Source organism: Pagrus pagrus (genome assembly GCF_965226575.1).
Source record: "Pagrus pagrus genome assembly, chromosome: 1".
Taxonomy (NCBI): Eukaryota; Metazoa; Chordata; class Actinopteri; order Spariformes; family Sparidae; genus Pagrus; species Pagrus pagrus.
In genome coordinates this window covers 21,723,511-21,743,954 of record NC_140185.1, presented here as the reverse complement: position 1 = coordinate 21,743,954, position 20,444 = coordinate 21,723,511, and the positions used below count along the sequence as shown (strand labels likewise).

Here is a 20,444-nt window from a genome sequence, read left to right as displayed (position 1 = left end):
GAAACAAGACAGATGTGCAGATATTTCTTGAAAGGGGGAAAAAAAGACAATGATACTGAGAAAAGGACTGTCCACTAAAATAACCATAATTTATCGTCCAGCATGTCTAGCTTTATCTCCTCTGTATCATGTGTATCCTGACCTTCACTCTTTCAAATTACTGTAATTGATTCGATCAGAAATAGGTAGGAACCGCCCACCTGCTCCGTCGTCATGTCGCCACGTACGATTCGGTGCAACGCAACTTGCTAGACAGGAAGCTGAACTGACCACTGCGGTTAACTCAAACACCCTCACAACCTACCGTGCTGACTAGCGAGCTAGCTGCCGACACAATTCCCAGCTGTGAGGAAGCGACGGGAGTAAAGCAGAGCGTATGAGGTCCGTGATTCATAATAAAGTGAGTATACAAAGGGACACATTTATATGTTGCTACTTAGGGAAGCGTTTAACGATACCTTTAGTGTCGTTGACATATAACGTTAGCGGCGGTGCTCAGACTGACAGCAGACATGAGTAGCTCTGGTGCTTGATTCTCATTAGCCAAATCTGTCAGTGGCAGTGCTAATGCTAATGCTAACACCAACAGCTTCCACTTGAGATTATTAGCTAGCCAGTAATGTACAACCCATGTCGGCTAGGAGAGCTGTTTTGAGGAAGAGCAAATGGGGAAGCCGGCCGCACAACGACCCTTGTATACCCAGAGACACGTTGACTGGTTTTCTTAACATACTGTATAATGTAAATGATACTGCAGCTAATGTAAACGTTTATGCATCTCATTTCCAGATGTGCTGGAGTCGGGCCCTTGTCACCGGCTTGGCACTGGTGCTGGTCCAGCTGCTGTGTTTAGAGGGAGTCCCCATCAGTATTGATAAGACAAAAGTGAAAGAGCCAGAGAAAACACCTGAAGAGCCTCCAGCCAGTGTGGTAAGAAGATACAAGATGTATACACATCTCTGTGTGTGGTTGAAACTTGATCACAAAGCAAACGTTAATTCCTGTTCTCTTGTGTTACAGTCATGGTAGGTACAGTCTAAATACCTCTGCTATGGTACTTTAGTAATGGGCAGCTACATTTTGATCTGGCTTTGATGATAGATTAATTGTTACATGACCACAACTCACACATTTTTGCGCATTACAGCTTCTCAAATATATTATTTATTTCTGGCCTTTCTTTTCTAGATCTTCATTTTGAGTACTTCACTTTTGGGGGCAACTTGAGGTCAGATTGAATACACAGATTCAAGAATTTGTGTGTTAACTTTTGATGGGCATTTGTTTTTTTCTTTTTATAGCGTACATCATTAGACAGTACTCAGAAATAACTCATCAAAAATGACTTGTTAGGCCAGCCATGATGCTACGCAGTTATGTTGCTGCTATCAGCTGCTTCATTGGCTGTAAATAAGAGAGAGTTTGGTAACAGCGCTCTGTCTGATTTAAATGACAGATGGTCTGATGTCTCATTGCAGGGGAAAGGCTTGTCCATGTTAAATATTGACATATAAACCTGACAGAGCTTAAACAAATATCAGTTAATCAGTCTTCAGTAAATCAGACCTCTCACAGAAGTGCTTATAATGATGTGTTGTTATATAGTATATACTGTAGTTTAGAGAGAAGAGTTTTTAAGTGATGTTTGATTTGTTACATTTTATAGGACACTGGACTCCACTATGACCGCTACCTCAGGGAAGTCATTGATTTTCTAGAGAAAGATCAGCATTTCAGAGAAAAGCTCCACAACACAGACATGGAAGACATCAAGGTATCCTCCCTCTTTTCTTTTCTTTTGTTTTATCAGCAGTTTTCCACCAGCACTGGGTCAACTGTTGGTAAACCAGTACACTGAATGATGAATTAAGGGCTTTCACTTGTCCAAGAATGTGATTAATCTTCTGGGGAAACCATGGATATTTTGGGTTAATAAAAAACAATCTACCTATAGTTTTTCTTCTTCTTTTTTTGAGTTTGGTCAACTGCATCATTCATTTTGGGTTTACAGAATGCTAAAAGTCAACATTATTTAGTGAAATGTTTAACAAATGGATTTATTCATCACATTAACTACTACAACCATAACTGTTGAATAACACATACTTTTCCATCATTCATATATAATACAGCAAGGTAAGCTGGCCAAAGAGCTGGACTTTGTCAGCCATCATGTCAGAACTAAACTGGATGAGTTGAAGAGGCAGGAGGTGAATCGACTCCGGACTCTCATTAAGGCCAAGCAAGACCTTGAAGGAGGAAATGGTATGTTTGCAACAGAATTTATATTTCATTTTGATTGAGTACAATTCTACAGCTAAAATAGCACATTAGAGGTAAATAGATTATAATATATAATACTGTTATGTTTCGGTGTATGTTTTCATCTTTTTCATCAATTACTCCCTGGATAGACATCGCAGTGGACCACCAGGCTTTGTTGAAACAGTTTGAGTACTTGAACCACATGAACCCACACACATTTGAGGTGGATGACCTGGATCGGCTCATCAGATCTGTAAGTCTCACTGCTACATTATGCCATAAAAATGTGAAATTTAGGACACAAGTACACTAATACAATTATTTAAACTACCATTGACCTTTTGTAGTAATTAACTGGGCAACATTTATAAGGCAGATTTTAAGAACACACTTAACAGAAATGTTGTGCACAATAAAGTGCTGGAGCTCGCACAGATAATTTATTTGTAAGGCACCAATGATGGCTAAAGAACGACCATGAGTATTGTGGATTGTAGACAGCTCTAAATCCAGGAAGTGAAGGAAGGCTAGTTGTAGACATGGATAAAATAACTTTCATTATGGGAGTCTGCAGTACTTTCTTCAGCTTCATTATTAGCAAAATTGACAAGATATTTTACAAAAGTGGAAACGTTTAGGCTCCTGTATCTTAACTGATGTTCGAAGGCAGCTCTATTTCTTGTTGATGATTTCAAAGTGCACTACATATACTTTTTTTTTTTTAGATTTTTTATATACACTCAATTGCCACTTTATTAGCTACACTGATAGAGTTGAATCCAATCCATTACAACTGATGTGTCACAGGGTTTACTTTTACGAAGTAAAATAATGGTCAGTTTGCTGACACTGTTTGAGAATTGCTAATGTAAATATACTGTATGTTTTAGCACTGTGGTCATAGTTAGGATCTTGTTGTACCAGGCTGCATTATATTTCATAGGTGTTTGTAATATTCTGCCTCTCTCATGTGTGACATAAGGAGGACAAAAAATTAGAAACACCCCTAGAAAGGATGTAGTCCAGTCCAACACCACCTTTAACTATGACCTCAGCAATATAATTGAATTTATGCATTTCCAACAATGTCAACAAAAACTTCAGTTTAGCAAAGATAGATGTCAAGGGGTGTTGTATTGAATTGCATCAGATTGTACAGTTATAAAAGTGGTACCTAATAGTACCTAATAAAGTGGCCACTAAGTGTATATTTTAATCCATACATCTTGTAACATAAGAGCAAACAAATATAATGTGGAGCAGTTGACCTGGATATTCTAGATGTTGTAGGCTTTCATGAGCACATGCTACATGCTGTAGGAACTGCAAATGTTTTCTTATCAGCTTGCACAATGATAAAATGATTTTGATTAATTTTTTCAGACATGATGTTCACTACGATGGCTTGCCTATCTCAAGTACATTTGACATCTTTACAAGTTGCTTTTGATTCCATAATGAAACCGAAAATTAATTGAGCCTAAGTAAACAGTACAGTATGCTGAATGTAGGCAGTATAATAAGTTTAGTTTGCAGGTGAATGCAACATGATAAGATGGAGTTGCATTCGTGACTATTGCACTAAACTAACTATAAACTGGGTGGATTTAGTAGAGCTGGATTTAATTTCTTTTCTCCTGCATCAAGGCCACTAAAGATCTGGAGAACTATGACAAAGAGAGACACGACGAGTTCAAGAGATATGAAATGATGAAAGAGCACGACAGACGGGAACACCTGAAAACACTGGACGATGACGATAGAAAGAAAGAAGAGGAGCACTATGAGGAGATGAGGAAGAAGCATGCTGACCACCCTAAAGTCAACCACCCGGTTAGTCTGATTTAGTTTGTTTCAGCCAATGAAGCGAATGTCTCTGTCCAATTTCCTCTTGCAATTTTTAGTCCAGATTTTTCAAAAGTTTCAGAAGTTTAGTTTGGTTTGAGTTTTATTTATAAAGCTATAGTTTAAATGTGATTTTGCTTCCATGTTGCAGGGTAGCCAGAATCAGCTGAAGGAGGTGTGGGAGGAGGCTGATGGCTTAGACCCTGAAGATTTTGACCCCAAGACCTTTTTTAACCTGCATGGTAAGACCTTTAACATCCAACAACAGTCCATTTATTCAGTCCTGAGTAATTTAACAGATAATGGTGTATTTGTTCAATCTTTCTTAATAATGCAGATACCAATGGAGATGGCTTTTTTGATGAACAGGAACTGGAGGCACTCTTCACCAAAGAGGTAAAGCCATGCCATGTAAAAAAATAAATCAGTCATGTTTCAGTTTATGGTATTTGCACTGACCGTTTCTGTGATTTTAGTTGGAAAAAATTTATGACCCCACAAATGAAGAGGATGATATGGTGGAGATGGAGGAAGAGAGGCTGCGTATGAGGGAGCATGTCATGAATGAGGTACAGTTACACTCGGGAACCTATTTTTATGAAGTTGCATTTGTAATAGATTTCTTTGCATAAAGCCTGCTGCTCATGTCTTCCTCACAGGTGGATTCTAACAAAGACAGGCTGGTCTCTTTAGATGAATTCCTGGTTGCTACAAAGAAAAAAGAATTCTTGGAGCCAGATAGCTGGGAGGTAAGACATAACATATTTTTAGTACGTTGAGGTTATTAAAGAGTAATGTAATCCTAAAACCATTTTGTTACAAGAAGAAGTTTAATAGTAGGTGTCACATCCACTTTGCGCGTCCCTCAGACTCTGGAGCAGAACCAGGCGTACACAGACGAAGAGATGAGAGAGTTTGAGGAGCATCTCGCTCAGCAGGAACAGGACCTCAACCTGAAGTCTGTTGACCTCCAGAAACAGAGGGATGAGCTAGAGAGACAACAGGAGCAGCTTAATGCACAGAAAATTGAGCTGCAACAGGTAATGAGGGGTATACTGTTATATTTTAGTTGGGGACAAGGTTTGCTACAGTAGGATTACTCTGATGCTGTAGGGTTATAAGAGAATAGCAGTTGTGTCTTCTAAATAAATAATCAAAAAAAACAACTACTCATTGTTACAGGCAGTTGAGCATATGGAGCGGCTGAAATCACAGAAGGTAGAACCCCCTCCAGAGGTTCATGGTAAGGATCAATTGCACCATTTTGTTTGTCTTTTGATAGTCATTTGATCTTATAGGCTGACCTCTGAGAACACAAAACTGCCTCTTTGTTACAGTTGAAGGAAATATTATCCCAGAGGAACATGACAACCAGCTACATTTTGAACAAGAGGCCCAACCACAAGACCATCAGCCTGCACAGCAAGTTCCTCAGGATACACCTCAAGAACACCATGAACAGCAAAATCAAGTCCTAGACCAGCACGGTCTCCCCCAGACACACCAGGATCTGCCACCAGGCCACCATGAAGCTGCACAAGGCGAGCATAACATGCCATAAACAAAACTGTCAGAACTTGAACCTTCACCACCAGACTTTTGCAGCACCTCCTCCTCTCCAACGTGCAGAGGAGCAGTCCCTGAGTATTAGGTCTTTAACCAGCATGACTTGGGGGGTTTGGAGGATACTTGAGATGGAGAGCAGCACAAAAGGAATCCCTGTTGAATGACGCCAGTGTTCGATAATAACTGTAATCCTCAGATTACATTCCGGAATTACAATAGTAAACCAACCACGGACGTACATCTTAAAATGGTCATACAAGCCATCTCAAGGAGTTGTGTTTGATTGCATTAGAAATTATTACGAGTGTTTGGTAAAGATTATACAAAAAATATAATCTTGGTGATCTGTTATGTCCTGCTGTTTGCTGTTTAAATTACAGAACCTCTAAGATCAACCTGAGCCTGTTGGATATTTGCAGTGCAGCTATTGAGGTGTTTTAATTTAATTGACTTTGGTTTTCAGACCTGATGACTCAAATTACCCCATACATCTTTTTTTTAAAAATGATTAGTTTACATGTGTGACTTGTGGGGGAATTTATTTCGCTGGACTGTGTCAAACATTTTAGAGATTGAGTGCAAGAGACATTTTTAAAATTTTCTATCAAAGATGCACTCAAGTCATTACAACCAGTATAGAGGATTTAATGTCCTAACTGAAACCACTTCACTTAAAAAAGTAAGAACTTCTTGATGCAGAAAGGTACAGTATCATCTTACTGTAATCCACAAGGGTTCAGTCAGACCTTTGTTGTAAACACTATTATTTCGATCATCTTCAGCTGAAACCATCACCACATATTAGGATCTTTTAACCTGAAACGCCCTCATGAAGCCACATGGTTCAGAGTCCTTTACTTTTGTCAAGAAATCAACAAAAACTTTTGCTACTTTCTTAATGTTGATTCCTGTTGCTGTAATAACTAAGTCAGCTGTTTACCTCCAATGAAACATCTTTTCATGCATATAGTCACAAAAGACATCAGGTTCAGTTCTACAGAAAATGGCCATTTTGGGGCCACACTACAGCTGCTCTCCACTGACTTTGATGTTGGAATAAATAAAGGTGCTTGGTTCTTTAAATACAGAGAAACATAAAGGGAATAAATAAAGTATCCCCCCATTCGACAAATATTTTCTCCAACTTCATCACAGCCCTTCAGATGCTTATTTTATGGTATGATTGGAAGTTCAGTTTTGGTCTGTTGTTCATGCACAAAATGTGTATGTGACGTTTATTTATGAGTTGATCATAATTGATCATGATTTTAAATTTGTTTAATAAAGGTTTTGAAGATGTTAAGCTCATTTTATCAATTAAGGTGTAGACTTTTACTCTGCTCTTCCTATATGCTTGTCAAAGTGTTTTGTTTGAGCAACAGCTGGATTTGTTAAATTAGTTACATTAATTTAAAGGGGCAAACCTCTGAGTCAATAAGAGCTGCATCTGATATTACCAGTGTCTTTTTATTGTCTGTTGGAAGTCAAAATGTGATATCATGGATTCGCATTCAGTTCACATCATTATATTTGATGTATTTTACTTGGTCCTAATTTAAAGAATGTCTTTGCATGGCATATTTTCCCCCAGATAACCAGTTTGGTGTTGTCGCTGTGCTATCCAGGTTGCTTTCTTCATGTCATGTTGTGGTTTCTTCTAGCTGGCAGATTGTGGTCATGGCAAACAGCTGTTGACTTATTGGCACTTTGTACAGAAGAAAGCTTCAATTGAATACAGTGAAATAACAGGTCTGCCTTATTATGGTTTTATCTTCTACATAATTTAGACATGGAATACATACTGTTGTGTTTTTGTAGTGTCATTTGATTTCTGTGTGCCAAGTGTTCCTTTGAGACAAAACTGCATCATAATTTGCACAAACTTTACAGTGTTTTCCGCTGACTTGCTGATACAGTCATTTGACAATACTGTACGCCTCAGTTCAAGACAATAAAACAGTCATGACCTTTCAGTTTGTGTAACAGATTTCATCACTTGATGACTGACTCAAACTCTTACATTACAATGTAAAACAGTTAAGTACGCACATCCATGCATACATTGGCCACGTGAGAGAAGACAAGACTACTGGCAGTCCTACAGTATCTGTCATTGGTTTGAAGGGCTCAGTGACGTGCAGTACCCGTCTCTCTAAACCACTACCACCAACCTGGCATATCAAATCATACACAATTAAAATATCAGAACCTAGATACTCAAATACACACTAAAGCAGGAAGGTAGTATCCTTACACAGAGGGTAATAGAACACAACTTTATTGAAACAGTCTCAACCAATAACATCAGCGTACAAAGAGGTGATGGCGCAAGAGGTGACAGAGGGGTAAAAAATAAAACGAAGAAGAACAAAAAAAAAAAAAAAACATTAAATGGCTTTATGAAAATTATAAGATCAAGAGGAAAAAGTGGCTGACAGCACAGGGCAGAAGAAAATCCTTCTCATGGAATCAGATCGACAGTGGCAGGGTATTTTTTGCATTTATTTTGTACAAAAAATAAATTAATGAAATCTTTCAAGTTTACAGGAATATCTATTTGTTGTTTTATATCACACAGACTTGCTGATAATCCTACATGTGGTGAAGTTCAGCATTTTTGTGTTAAAACATTAAGAGGATCTAGACAGACCAAAGCAGGCTGAATCTGATAAGTAGGCCAGGAGTTAAAAAAATAAGATTACCAATGAGAAAGGAAACATTGTTATAAAAGTGAGCTGGGGCAAACACATTCAAAGAACCTGAATGTTAAACGTGGCGCAACTTGATGGTCTTGAGGACCTTTTAGGATCGCATTGCTTGAGCATTTCCTCGAGACAAACCTCGAGGTCCTTGGGCAGCTCCCCGCTTGTAGTTTTGCTGATATCCCTCCTTGAAGAAACAACAAAGATTTACAATAACTACCCTTACATTCTTACACATTTAGGAATAAAAACCATGAATAACAGATATTAAGATATTTGAGCTTTTTGGGTACATAAAGTGTATTTACATTAATAATGAAAGTTAATCTTACCCGCTGGTAGGTGTTATTGGAATAGTCCCGGGACGTGTTAAATTGGGTTTGACCATAACCACTGCTGGGAGCATTTGAGAAAGGGGGGCGATAGCCTTCATATCCCCCTGATGACAAGAAGCATTTGAATTAACAGTGAACTACATGTATTGTGTCATTACAAACCGTAAAATCCTGTCTGATGCTCGTACCTCTAAATCCATTGGAGGAGCCCCGGTATCCGTTCATCATGCCACGGCCGTTCCTGGGTCCCCCCCTGGGCACAGCCCTGCTGTTGTAGAAGGACTGTCCCGGCTGTCCAAACCCTGCGGCTGGAGAAGACTCTTCATGGCTGCCTGCTGAGGGCATGACTGGGTCTTGGGGCTGGAAGCCGCCGACAACTGGACAAAAGCATACAAGACAGAAGATTTTGTAAGTTTCATTTCTTTTTTATTATATTTTTAATTTAGTCTCTTACTTCAAGTGCCCTTGTCAGAGTTTCTCATATACAGCTAACCTCATTCTGGTTTTTTTATTTAATCAAGTTAAAGTCCACTTAAAAGTCGGACATTTTAGTATCATAAATGCAGCTTTCAGAAAGGGGCTATTGGTCTGATATTATCAATTTTAGGAATACACCCAGAGTCATTTTGATACTAAATCGAATCAATTCCATTTTGATGGTAATGTGAAGGAAAAATAAACACAGCATTTTATGTCACCAACTACATTGCAAATGAGTTAGCTGGTCAGGTCTTAGCTGCTGTTGTGAATGACTGCAAGTCATACGCTGTTGGGACAATGTAGAGATGATGCCAAGCAATATCAACAACAGCTATTCCAATGTATTATAATGCAATCAGCCAAAGCTGTACCCTCACCTGACTGTAATGTCTCCTGTGGGATGTCAGGTTGGTCTACAGTACTTTCTGACTGGCTGCTAAAGCCCGGTCCATAGCCACCAGGGAACTGGCCTGGCTGCTTCAGAGGATCTGCTTGACCATCAGTGGCTGGAGGTACAGGTGCATTCAGATTAAATACCTGAAAAGGGAAACAAAAGTTTTATGTCTGTCCGAATCAAAACAATATCCTGATTTCTATACAACATCCTCACAGTTTCCAAACAGGGTCACGTTCACATTGCTTAACTGGACCCAGATAGAAGGCGTACCGCTTGAACTGACTGGAAGGGTGCTGCGTTGACATTGATGCCTCCAGTGTGGGGGGGTTTGGAGACAGGTGGAAAGGCAGAGGACAGGGAACATGGGGCGGGGGACTGCTCAGACGACAGAGACATCGAGCCCTGGGGAGGGAGGTAGGAGGGAAATAAGAAGGCAAGGAACCTAGGACTACGGAGAGTTCGTGGGAGAGACAGATTTTACACCTTAAAACTTCCTTCTACCTTATTATCATATCCAAATGAATTCAAAATCTCCCTTTAATACACAGTATGAAATATCACGACATGTCAGACAGCATCACATTTACTTCACCAGCAAAGCTTCTAGAAATATAATAGAAGAAATAACCTGTACTACTCTTGTTATTCAATGGAAACACTGCTCTTACAGCCAAATCAAAGCAACCAACCACTTGGTTGCCATTCTACTTACTTGTGAGGATTCCTGTGGTCCAGACACTGCACTTGTTGGGGGAAGTCTGGACTCTGAGAGGGCTGCTTGGAAGAAAATTTAAAACAAAGACAAAAGTTTAGACTTTAGACTAAACTTAAGGAAAAAAACACAAACAGGTTCATAATGCTTTTAGGCTATTATATCCACATCAGAAAACAGCGACCAGACACTACTCAGAAGAATCTGTGGGGGAATCTGTAAATCAGAGTCACGGTAAATGAACTCTCACTCACTTGGAGGACAGCCCATCTGCTGTAGGTCAACAGTCTGCCCAGGCTTCATCGGCTGGGCGGACACAATGGCTGGGTCCAGAGCCTGGCCGTCAAACTCCAACATGGAGTCCTAGGAGAGCCAAACAAAAGTAAACATATTGTTGGGTCATGGATCAGGTTAGTGGTTTAACAAGATAAGTTTGGGCACTATCCTTTAACTGAAGCATCTGGGTTCACCCTACTCAAGGCTTTGAAATGAGCTGCTGAGGAAATCCAACTGGCTGCTGCAGTGTCATCTTTCATATCTCATAAAATATACTTTTATGAGAGCTTATCCTGATCTGATCGTAATTGAATTCTTCTCCTCGAGTTGTTTTTTTTATTCGATTTATCTCAAGCATTATTTTACAACAAGTGGGTCCACACTTTCTGTACCTGACCTCTATGTGAAAGGAGACAGTTTTCACTAAATTAATCACTTAGTTATCTCAATGTATGAATAACACATTAAGTGTCCATTTGTAAGTAGTAACAGCACTGAGCTGGACACTATAGTATCTACTGGACCTCTTTACCTGCATGAAGTTGTATGTCCCTTGCATCTGGGCCATGAGGTCTTGCACTGCCTGCTTTCTGACCACTGGGTCACTGGTCGGATTTGGAGGGCTGTGGTCCACAGCAACGGTTGGTTCTGTAGCCAGCTGGGCAGGGGGCTGGTGCTGGAGGGAATTCACCATCTATTCAACACACAGACACATGTGACAATCACATTAGAGTGCACAAATTCAAGGTTGTTGAAATATGTATTAAGGCATAAAGTACTGTAGTAATACCGTAGTGCAGCATACCTGAGCCTCTACTGTCCACTCCTCCACTTGGTCTTTGTCTGTACTGCTGTACGTTGTTTCTGGAATGAACTGTCTGTTTACAAACTATAAAACAAGAAAATGTAAGAAAATTAGATACAACAGAACATTTAATTACTGCCAAGTTGAGATTTATGTAAGGTTGTTATGCAGCATATGAGCAATACTCAAAGAAATCTAACCTCTGTGGTTTCCACTTTAACTGGCTCAGTGTATTTTTCAGTAGCTGTTCCTTCTGGAGAAAAGAAGCAAGTGTGAGGAGAGTTTTCGAAAAAGGGTCAAAGAAATATCTCACACATGTACTGCCAATGTGCTGTTAGTTACCAGGTTCTGATGGCTGCTTCACAGCCTTAACCTCAGCCACCACTGTCTGTTCCTCTGGTTCCTCTTCCTCCTCGCACGTCCCATTCTGATGAGTTTGTGCTCTGTCAAAGTACCCACTCAGCAGCACTTTATCCAGAGTGTCCTTCAGTGACTTGTCTGAAAAAAAGACAAGGTGGCAAGTCAGAGAACAAAAGCATGACTTAATGACATGCATATACTGTACAAGGATCAACTAATTAGTTGTGTTTGTGAGGTGGGGGATCAAGAATTGTAAATACTTACATGTGGTCCCTGCAACAGCCTTGTCTCTGCCCTCAAGCAGTTCCCACAAGTGTACTGAGGCCTCCTCATATTGATCAGTCAACCTGTATGTTACACAACAGGGTAAAAATATAATCTGCTGCTGTCCTGTTGGTCGTCTGTTTCAGTATCCTTACACAGTGAACAGGTAAAAACGTATGCACACTTAAATAATAGAAGCACGGGCAGTCTCATACCTGACATCATAGTTCCTATCAGGTCCCACCAGTTTGTAAAACTCATCCAGGGATGTGAGGTCAGCGTCAGTGAGCAAAGGTGAACCAGTAGCATCAGACCGTTTAAGCTCCTGCCTGACGCTGTCCTCTCCCATCTGGTCCAATAAAAACTGAAGCTCCAAAACCGTCTTCAGCCGCCGTTGTTCACCCTCCTCCCGCTGCAGCTGTTCCCGTCTTGCAGACTTCTTCACCGCCTTTTGTACCTGGACACCGCAGTCAGACATGTTTTGGTGCACAAGGTTTTCAGAACAAATCACAACCCCATCATCTGATATTACAAGCTTTTCTAAGGCTGTAAGTATTCTGTGAATTCTTGTCATGTGGGGTTGTTGGGATGCACAGCCACAAGTCTTGTCCCTGGAGTATGACATCAGTTACAACAGGTAGTGATAACCAGGACATTTGTAAGCTCTTGATATAGAATTTGTTTTTAAAAAGACTTAGGACTGAGAAGGAATAAAGGGTTTCCTAATGTTTGGCAACTAAATGTTAGTAAAGAGTCATATCATATTTATAAAACTTTTAAAATGAATTATAACAGCAATCAGCAAACTATGAGAACAATAGTAACTCAGGACTCACCTCTTGGCCCAATGCCAGGAAGCTCTTCTGCAATTCTCGAGCAAACTCAAGATTGTTGGTGATCTCTTGGTACTTTGCCAAGGCTTCCTAAAGTTGGAAAGAAAATGTAGATTTGTATATCACTTTAGAAATGATTTCCCTCAAATAGAACATCACAGAGTAACAGATAAAGGTGCACTGTTTTCCAACATGTGAGATAACACTGATGGGATTTTGATCCAGGCAAAATGATAATATTTCTGTATGTATTTTCATGTAGATGTGTTAGATAGTATTGCATAAAATTCACAGCAGACTGCAGTAAAATAACTGATATATTGACTTCAATTTTCTTAGCTTACCAGTTGATCTTGATTCAGACTTTCTCCCTTATCCTTCTTTGCCTGATAGTCATCCAGTTTGGACTGTAAGAATATTGAGAAAGTTTAAGATACAGTATAAAACAACACGCTAAAAACAAATCACTTCCTCGATTAAGAGAAATTGATCTCTCACACATTCGGGGCTGAGAGACTTAGTTGTCAATGTCCTTTTATATGTGAAGGAGTATCTACTCAAAAAGAATCCATTATTTTCCAGACACAGATTATAGTGATAAGTACAAAATGGACCTAGGATTGTTACAAAGGCAGACAAGAGAATTGCTGCTGTATACTATGTGGAGCAAATTGGAGAAGACTCTCTCTTGAGTCTTGAAAATCTAAATATAGCATATTTAGGTGCAATGGCAGAGAAGTTTCTGACCAAGATGCTATGTTTTGCCAGCACAGAAACCGGGGACAGGCTCAGTTCAGTTCACTGAGGTGCATTCAGCATATACCTGAAGGAAACACTTAATAACCCATTGACATACAGTACCTACTCTTACATTTCTCCTCCAACATTCAAAATACTGTTAGATGCCTTCAACTCTTTTTTCCCACATCGGTAAAAAGGATAATGATGTCATATCTTATGCTACAGAAAAATATCAACTCTAACATCCTGGTTAAACAGAAGGCAATGCGATGACACACCTTAATTTCTCATAAAATACAGATACCTTTTTCTTTTCCATGTTGCGAACCTTCTTTTCAACCACACCAAGAACCTGCTTCATCGTCTCACATTGAGTTCCATTTCCCAGCTCTGGAATGGCAGACTGGACAGCACTGTTTCCAACCATCGCTGAAGGCATCTAAAGGGAGAAAATTTGATATATGAAATTGTTGGAAATACATCCAAATTTGTGTTCACTACTAGGAGGAATAAGCACAGGGAAGTGTAATTCCAGGCAAGTGTAACTTCAGACCTGAGCAGAGGTAGAGACTATAAAATTAGAAACCCATCTTTTGCGTGGACTGCTCTGTTCTAATTAAAGTTATACACTGCAGTGTATAGACAGTTAATACTTTTAAAACAACCAGAGTGAAAAGGGAGAAATCTATAGTTGTAGTTAATTACTTTAGCTGAAGAGGCAGGTGGGGGGAATTTTGAATAGGTTTGCTAAAACAGGACTCCAATTTGGGTATTTATTACTGACACACGTGGCAGATACATATATAGACATGGGTCTGGGTTATTTAAATGAGAATGTTAAAATTATCATTGCTTTATAAGCTGTTTGTGGCGCCCATACAAGGTGACACTGAGATCAACTGATTTTTTAGAAAAGCGCATTTCTACTGGAGCTACGGACGTCTGTATAGATATGTGTGTGCATGTATCCGAGAGGCTAATGAAACACTAATAAACCCTTCTTTAATCCTAAAAAAAGCTGCTCACAGCTACTTTTCCCTATCTGCAGTATTACCCTTTCCTTTTCCGTTTTATGTAAACATTACTAACAATATTTACTCTAACTGGGACGACAGCCACCTGACGATGAACTGATGATTCACATAAATAGATCCGATATTGAGGTTACCGAGGATGATGTTATGCAGTAACATTGGTGTGTTTCCCACTGTGCTGGACTCAAACGGACAACACTGGGCCATGGAAAGTGATAGCGACGTGATCGAGCAAATCAACCCGTCTTTGATTTGAGCGGCGAATCAAAGACGGCATAAAACCGATTATGGTTAACTGTTCCCCCCGAGGCATGAGGAAATGTTAGCATGCAATAACATGCTTAGTTGGGGTTACATACATATAACGAGCGTGAATTAGCGTGAAATCGGGAATTTGCCAGAGGAAGTTTGCGTTAACACAAGTTAAAATGTCGGCCTTGTATTCAAAGTTAAACACCTTAGCTCCCTTGGAGACATCGGCTAACCTTATTGACGGATGCTAACAATACGCGACTAGCTAATGTAACAGCTAACGCGTAAGTAACGTACTGTCAGCAGAGGTTGTAAACTCATCTTTTTTTGGCTTCGTTCACACGCTAGCTCTTTACTGGTGCAGGGCAGACGTTAGCTAGCAACAAAACACCAGTTTACGAAGCGGAGAGCACTGGTCCTAATCTCCCTTTTCCCCCCATTGTTAGCTGAAAAGCTAGCGTGCTCGTTAACGTTATGCGGCTAATGCCCTAAGTTAACCGGATGTCAGGTAAACTAAATCAACCAACAACAGTTATTCTGTGTTCAGAAAACGATATGTGGTTTCAAGATGTTTATAACGGAATAACAAAGAGCAGCTCGGGACGCTGCGACAACTCGTTTTGTTCAGTCGTCTCGACTAAAGATGACTGAAGACGATTTACTGAACAAATAACAGGGTAAACAATCATTTGTTAGTGGTGACACGAATCCCGTACCTTTATACTCTTTGTCTTCAAAGAGATTTCAACGTATGGGAGCAGTCCGTATCTTGTACTTCCAGTGGTATTCTTCTAGAAGGATGCTCAGGTTCTCACCAGCTGCTGCTGAGCTAACGGTAACGGCAGCGGCTACAAGGACCCCTCTGCTAACCTCAAGACTGCCTGACAGTAAAATATGTACAAAATGGTTAAAGGTGTCATCACCCTACTCTTAGATCTGATGATCCTCCTAATTAATGTGTTAATTAATTATTCTTTTTGATATTGTTGTCAAATGTGAGACTGACTTTTTGTTGAATAGCAGAATTTTAGAAATACTGAGATTTTAATTAAGCCTCCTCTCCCCAACAATAACAGCAACATATAGTGAGGTATGAATATTTTATTTATTCATTTAACATTTTATGAAGTCTGTTAACTGGGCAGTTATATTTTCTGTAAAAAAAAAAATTCTCAATATGAGGGTCTAATCTAGCACTGCCACTTCAGTGCTTAATACTGGAGCCCCTCAGGGCTGTGTGCTCAGCCCCCCTCTGTTTTCACATTGTACACCAGCGGTGGAAAGAGTACCGACAAGCTGTACTCAACTACGAGTAAAGTTACATTACTCAAGTATTACTGAATTACAAGTAAAAGCTAGTGTTATTAAAAAGTACTTAAAGGTGGTATTTGTAAGAAAAGTTGATTTTTGAGTCTCATTTCCAACTTGTTAAAAACTTGCTGCTGACCGTCCAACATCCAAAAGCGTCAGTTTTTGACCCAGAGCATCATTGTTTGACGAGTTGGGAATTCAAAAATCAACTTTTCTTCAAAATAGCACATTTTAGTAAAAGTACAAAGTATTCTTCTCAAACTCAGGGTATTACTTAACTATTTAACTGTTGATGTTTTAATGGATTATCAGTAGCTAGCATTCAATTAAAGGGGTTTCTCTGTTTCTCCAAATCCTCAGTCTAAATTACTCCCAACTCCTGCTTTTTTCTGCTCAGTGGTCATCGTCACCTCTCCAAACCTGCGCCTGCTGCAGAGCTTTGTGTTTTTTGTCAGTATGTCAGGGTTTTCATTGTCTCGTCTGTGATCAGACAGCCTTATTGGTGACAAAAAGATAGATGAAGAAAGGTTTAGAGATTAATTCAAATTCTACTCAGTACTCAACTATGATTTTGACAGTAACTAAATTAATTACATGGTGTGAGTAAAATTACAGACTTGAATTTTTTTTTTCTGATTAAAGTAATTTGAGCAGATGTAATGAGTTACTTCCACCCTTGCTGTACACCCACGACTGCACTCTCAGCCGTGGAGAGAACTCCATTGTGAAGTATGCGGACGAAACAGCTTTCATGGGCAGCATTGCAAACAGTTATGTATCGGCTGACCCATATTTTGTCATGTTTTGTTATACAACCCTGTGTTGTAGAATGACAATCAAATTAACCTTGAACCTTAAATACTGATTCAAAGCCTTCTCCACACTGCAATGAATACGATTTGGATGGGTAAGTGATCATCATGCATTTATTTTTTATTTGTTTATTTTAGCCTAGATAATTTAGATATATTCAGTCTAAAAATATGGGACATCCCTTGATACCCCCACCATATTCCCCAAACACCTACATTCTCAGAATAAAACAGGACATGACCTCAGTCGGTACCTGCCTTCAGCCCTGATTGTAAGTGGATTCACACACATCATGAACCACTTATTTCCTAAAAAACCCTGAAATGGTTCCCTCAGTTATTTTTCAATAAAAAAGGTGTAAGATCTGAACACAGCTGCTAATAATCTAAACAGAGTGTAAACTTGAGTTGTAAAGAAAGAAGGTCTAAGATAGAATGATGAAGGTGTTGGAGATGGTCAGACTGAGATTTTTTTTTAAAAAAAAGAAATCCTAGCAATGACAAAAAATGAACAGAAGATGGCGCAGGTGTCCCATAAACTGGAAGGTTGCGTGCTGAAAAAACATCTCCAAGCCTAATCTTGTTGTTGGTTCAGATGGCCCTCTGATGGTGTTGTTGACATTTTAAATTGATTTCTCTCGGTCTTTTCTGTAGTTTTTTAGTGGGCACAGAGTGTCCAATGAATCTGCAACCATGTGGTGATGTGCTAAGTAGTAGTCATATAACTGCCGAAGCGAATTTGAGTGGCAAAGAACAAAGCAGGAGTTTCATCAGATTTTTGGGTAGTTTACCAGATTGACTGTAATGAGCAGGTTGTACCACAGAAAGACTACCAAACCGAAACACAATACAGTACACGTGTACTAACAGTGGTAGTGCTGATTTAATGCTTATTTCTTAAAATCAACACTACCAGTGTTTCAATGAGTCAAATTAAAAATGAGCTGTCATAGATTGAAAATGGTGTGAAATATAAAAAAAAACATGTGTTGACAGGTTCTAATCACACAGCTACAACTTTGTTCCAGTTTATTCCATTATGTCCGTAAAATAAAGGATTCAGAATATCAGCATTAGCATTTGCACACATAGCTTCAATTCAGAACATCTGCTTTGCATATTACAAAGTTTTGTTTGCATATTTTAGATCTTGTTGCCATCAACATAACGGAAGTGTGCACTTTGTCTAAATCAAGTCAGAACCAGGATAAATCGCAGAGATCAGTGTATTGTAGCCAGCTACATGTTGAGTCCAGTCAAATTATGAGTGAAATGAAAGAAATGCTGAGTGAACTTATAAATGAAAGTTTGCATTTATAGACAGACACAAGTAAGTGTAGTCACAGCTCACTGAATAAGACCTACAGTAATTGCACCAGGATGGAAAATTGTTATTCTCCACTTAATTACACCAAAATCCACAAAATCTCCAACAATGTTATAAATAACTGGGGATGCATGATCAAATATCTCCTCTAACATATGTTTTGAAAGGTCCGATCTCTCACACTTTGCATCATATGGGAAAAATAACAGCATGAGAGCATCAGTATTACCAAACCTTCAGAGATTCAGACCTTTTCAATAAACTTTCACACTCAATTTTCACACCTCCTTTATGATCCCTGCGTCTGGCTCTCTGTCTGATGATGGGTATGTCTATAACTGGTGAGGTGGGGGGTGTATAGATATCGGGCTCCTTTCTCTGATGTGGGCTGCTGAGTAATGGCCGTACATCCTTCAGTGCTCCTCTCCTGCAGCACATCTGACTGGATTAAATATGTGCAGAGGATTTATTGGCTGAAAAACCACAAGAGCCCCACAAAAACTTCGGCCCCAGACCACTTGTAGTGTAGGCCAGGCAAGCGTAGGAATTCATCTGCAGCCCCTCTGGCTTCCCTTGTCTTCTATTTCTATTTCCCTTTCAAACTTGGTATCTTAACACATTTTCGTCCATGAACTTTAAAAAAAAAAATATCTTAACTATGCCGTTACACCAAAAGTGTTTTTATTGTATGATACGTCACCAGAAGGCGAGGTGAAATCAGGATCTTGGGTGTTTCCAGATTTTTCAGGAGGTGGTGGGGGGCTTTTTCCACTCACAGCCTCTCTTCAATTGGTTGGGCAACATTAATAATTCATGGCCCACATGTGTTACAGACAGATTACAAGCATCTCCACTTAACTACCATCATTATCATTATTACAGCCAGAGAATTTTATTCACCATCTTGCAATTTGCAGCTCATGCGACTGAGGTTTGATTTTGGAGTGTGGTTCAAGGGTGGATTTGTTTACAATGCAGTGCTTTGGGATAAACTATGATGATTAGTATCTCCAGTCCTTCAAATTCAAAACCAAATACACTGTTTTCTCACTGCAGTGCATTTACAAGACCATACCAGTGATGCCTTTGGTTATGTGGGTATTCTCAAAGCTGCCGCATGACGTATACTGAGAACTGCTGTGAAAATGCTATGCATTCATGCTCACATTCTTTGTTTTTTTTGGAAGGTATGGGCATAGTGACTGCAAGCCTCACGCTCTGTAAAGCTGGGGATCTCATGCTTTGTCTGCTCTGTGTGTAGATTCAAAACTTGTAACTCTCAAGTTATCACAGCAGCTGCGGAGGGGCAGGGTGATCCTGTTGGAAAGGACTACGGATAATCATGTTACACATCTGTCCATATGCTGTCTGGCACTGGGCCGGATGCTGGATGGCCTCTTTGTCATTTATTATTTCTCTTTGTTGGAGCCTCTTACAACAGCTCAAGCTAAAAAAAAAAAACTATCCTGAAACCTAAATGAAACACAGTATCACAATAGTGAGAGCATCTCATCACCTCCACACTGACCTGAAATCTATCAGATACCTATCCCTCTATTAAAAGACATACACCTGTATGTGTACAGAATTGTTTACCTCTCATAATTGGAACTACACTGCAGCCATTTTCTCACTCAGGGTGGTAAGCTTAAATGCTGGGATAATGTTAAAGCTGTATTCCAGGTTAGAAGGCGTGTATACGTAGGGTATCTGACAAATTGTTTTTATTTCACCACTTCCCGATTGATGAGCAACTGAAAAGAGAATAGATTGTGAAAATCTGGAGGGACATTGGGCCATATTTCAAGGTAAAATATTTCATACCCAATATTTGAGCATTCAGATACTTCCTAGCTAACATTACATATGATTAGATCCAGTGTGTTTCACTTCCAGGCTTAAATTAATGTGTCCAAGATGTGTGTTGTTATTTTAAAATTAATCATATATTGTAATACTACATAATACACACACAGTAATTTTAGCTCGGAAGCCTGATGTCCCTCCAGATTTTCACTTTCCATTGTCTTTCCAGTAGCTGCTGTGTGATGTGATAACAATAAGTGAGATGTTTATGTTGCTTGGAACCTGGAACACAGGATTACAACATTTGAGCTTCTCACCCTG

The 20,444-nt window shown here is 39.5% G+C and overlaps 2 protein-coding genes across 3 annotated transcripts; one reads left to right on the top strand and one right to left on the bottom strand.

Moving 5' to 3' along the window:
- The first annotated feature begins 289 nt into the window (after positions 1-289).
- Positions 290-7,649, top strand: nucb2a (nucleobindin 2a). The gene is made up of 13 exons (XM_084353169.1): positions 290-400; positions 790-930; positions 1,667-1,774; positions 2,133-2,265; positions 2,415-2,518; positions 3,913-4,098; positions 4,262-4,352; positions 4,448-4,506; positions 4,587-4,679; positions 4,770-4,859; positions 4,980-5,150; positions 5,293-5,353; positions 5,448-7,649. Exons 1-13 carry the CDS (start codon positions 377-379, stop codon positions 5,669-5,671), a joined length of 1,485 nt encoding a protein of 494 aa, XP_084209295.1. The 5' UTR covers positions 290-376; the 3' UTR covers positions 5,672-7,649.
- A 289-nt stretch (positions 7,650-7,938) lies between these two features.
- On the bottom strand, positions 7,939-15,719 carry caprin1a (cell cycle associated protein 1a). 2 transcript variants are annotated; one of them, XM_084353145.1, is made up of 17 exons: positions 15,584-15,719; positions 13,886-14,020; positions 13,185-13,247; positions 12,844-12,930; positions 12,223-12,464; positions 12,008-12,090; positions 11,726-11,881; positions 11,584-11,636; positions 11,384-11,467; positions 11,111-11,272; positions 10,557-10,665; positions 10,303-10,367; positions 9,861-9,992; positions 9,571-9,730; positions 8,902-9,090; positions 8,711-8,817; positions 7,939-8,565 (listed from the first exon to the last, which is right to left on the bottom strand). In XM_084353145.1, the coding sequence occupies exons 2-17, from the start codon at positions 14,018-14,020 to the stop codon at positions 8,479-8,481; spliced, it is 1,914 nt and encodes a 637-aa protein (XP_084209271.1). In that variant the 5' UTR covers positions 15,584-15,719; the 3' UTR covers positions 7,939-8,478. The 2 variants fall into 2 exon arrangements, with proteins under 2 accessions (XP_084209271.1, XP_084209272.1); XM_084353146.1 differs by having other exon boundaries at positions 10,303-10,364.
- Positions 15,720-20,444: the final 4,725 nt, after the last annotated feature.

Coding starts and splice junctions, on each gene's coding strand:
- caprin1a (XM_084353145.1), bottom strand. CDS start 14,020: ATGCCTTCAGCGATGGTTGGAAACAGTGCTGTCCAGTCTGCCATTCCA. Junction 11,273..11,383: donor AGTGGACAGTAGAGGCTCAG/GTATGCTGCACT, acceptor TGTGTTGAATAG/ATGGTGAATTCCCTCCAGCA. Junction 10,666..11,110: donor GGACATACAACTTCATGCAG/GTAAAGAGGTCC, acceptor TGGCTCTCCTAG/GACTCCATGTTGGAGTTTGA.
- nucb2a (XM_084353169.1), top strand. CDS start 377: ATGAGGTCCGTGATTCATAATAAA. Junction 931..1,666: donor AAGAGCCTCCAGCCAGTGTG/GTAAGAAGATAC, acceptor TACATTTTATAG/GACACTGGACTCCACTATGA. Junction 4,507..4,586: donor AGGCACTCTTCACCAAAGAG/GTAAAGCCATGC, acceptor CTGTGATTTTAG/TTGGAAAAAATTTATGACCC.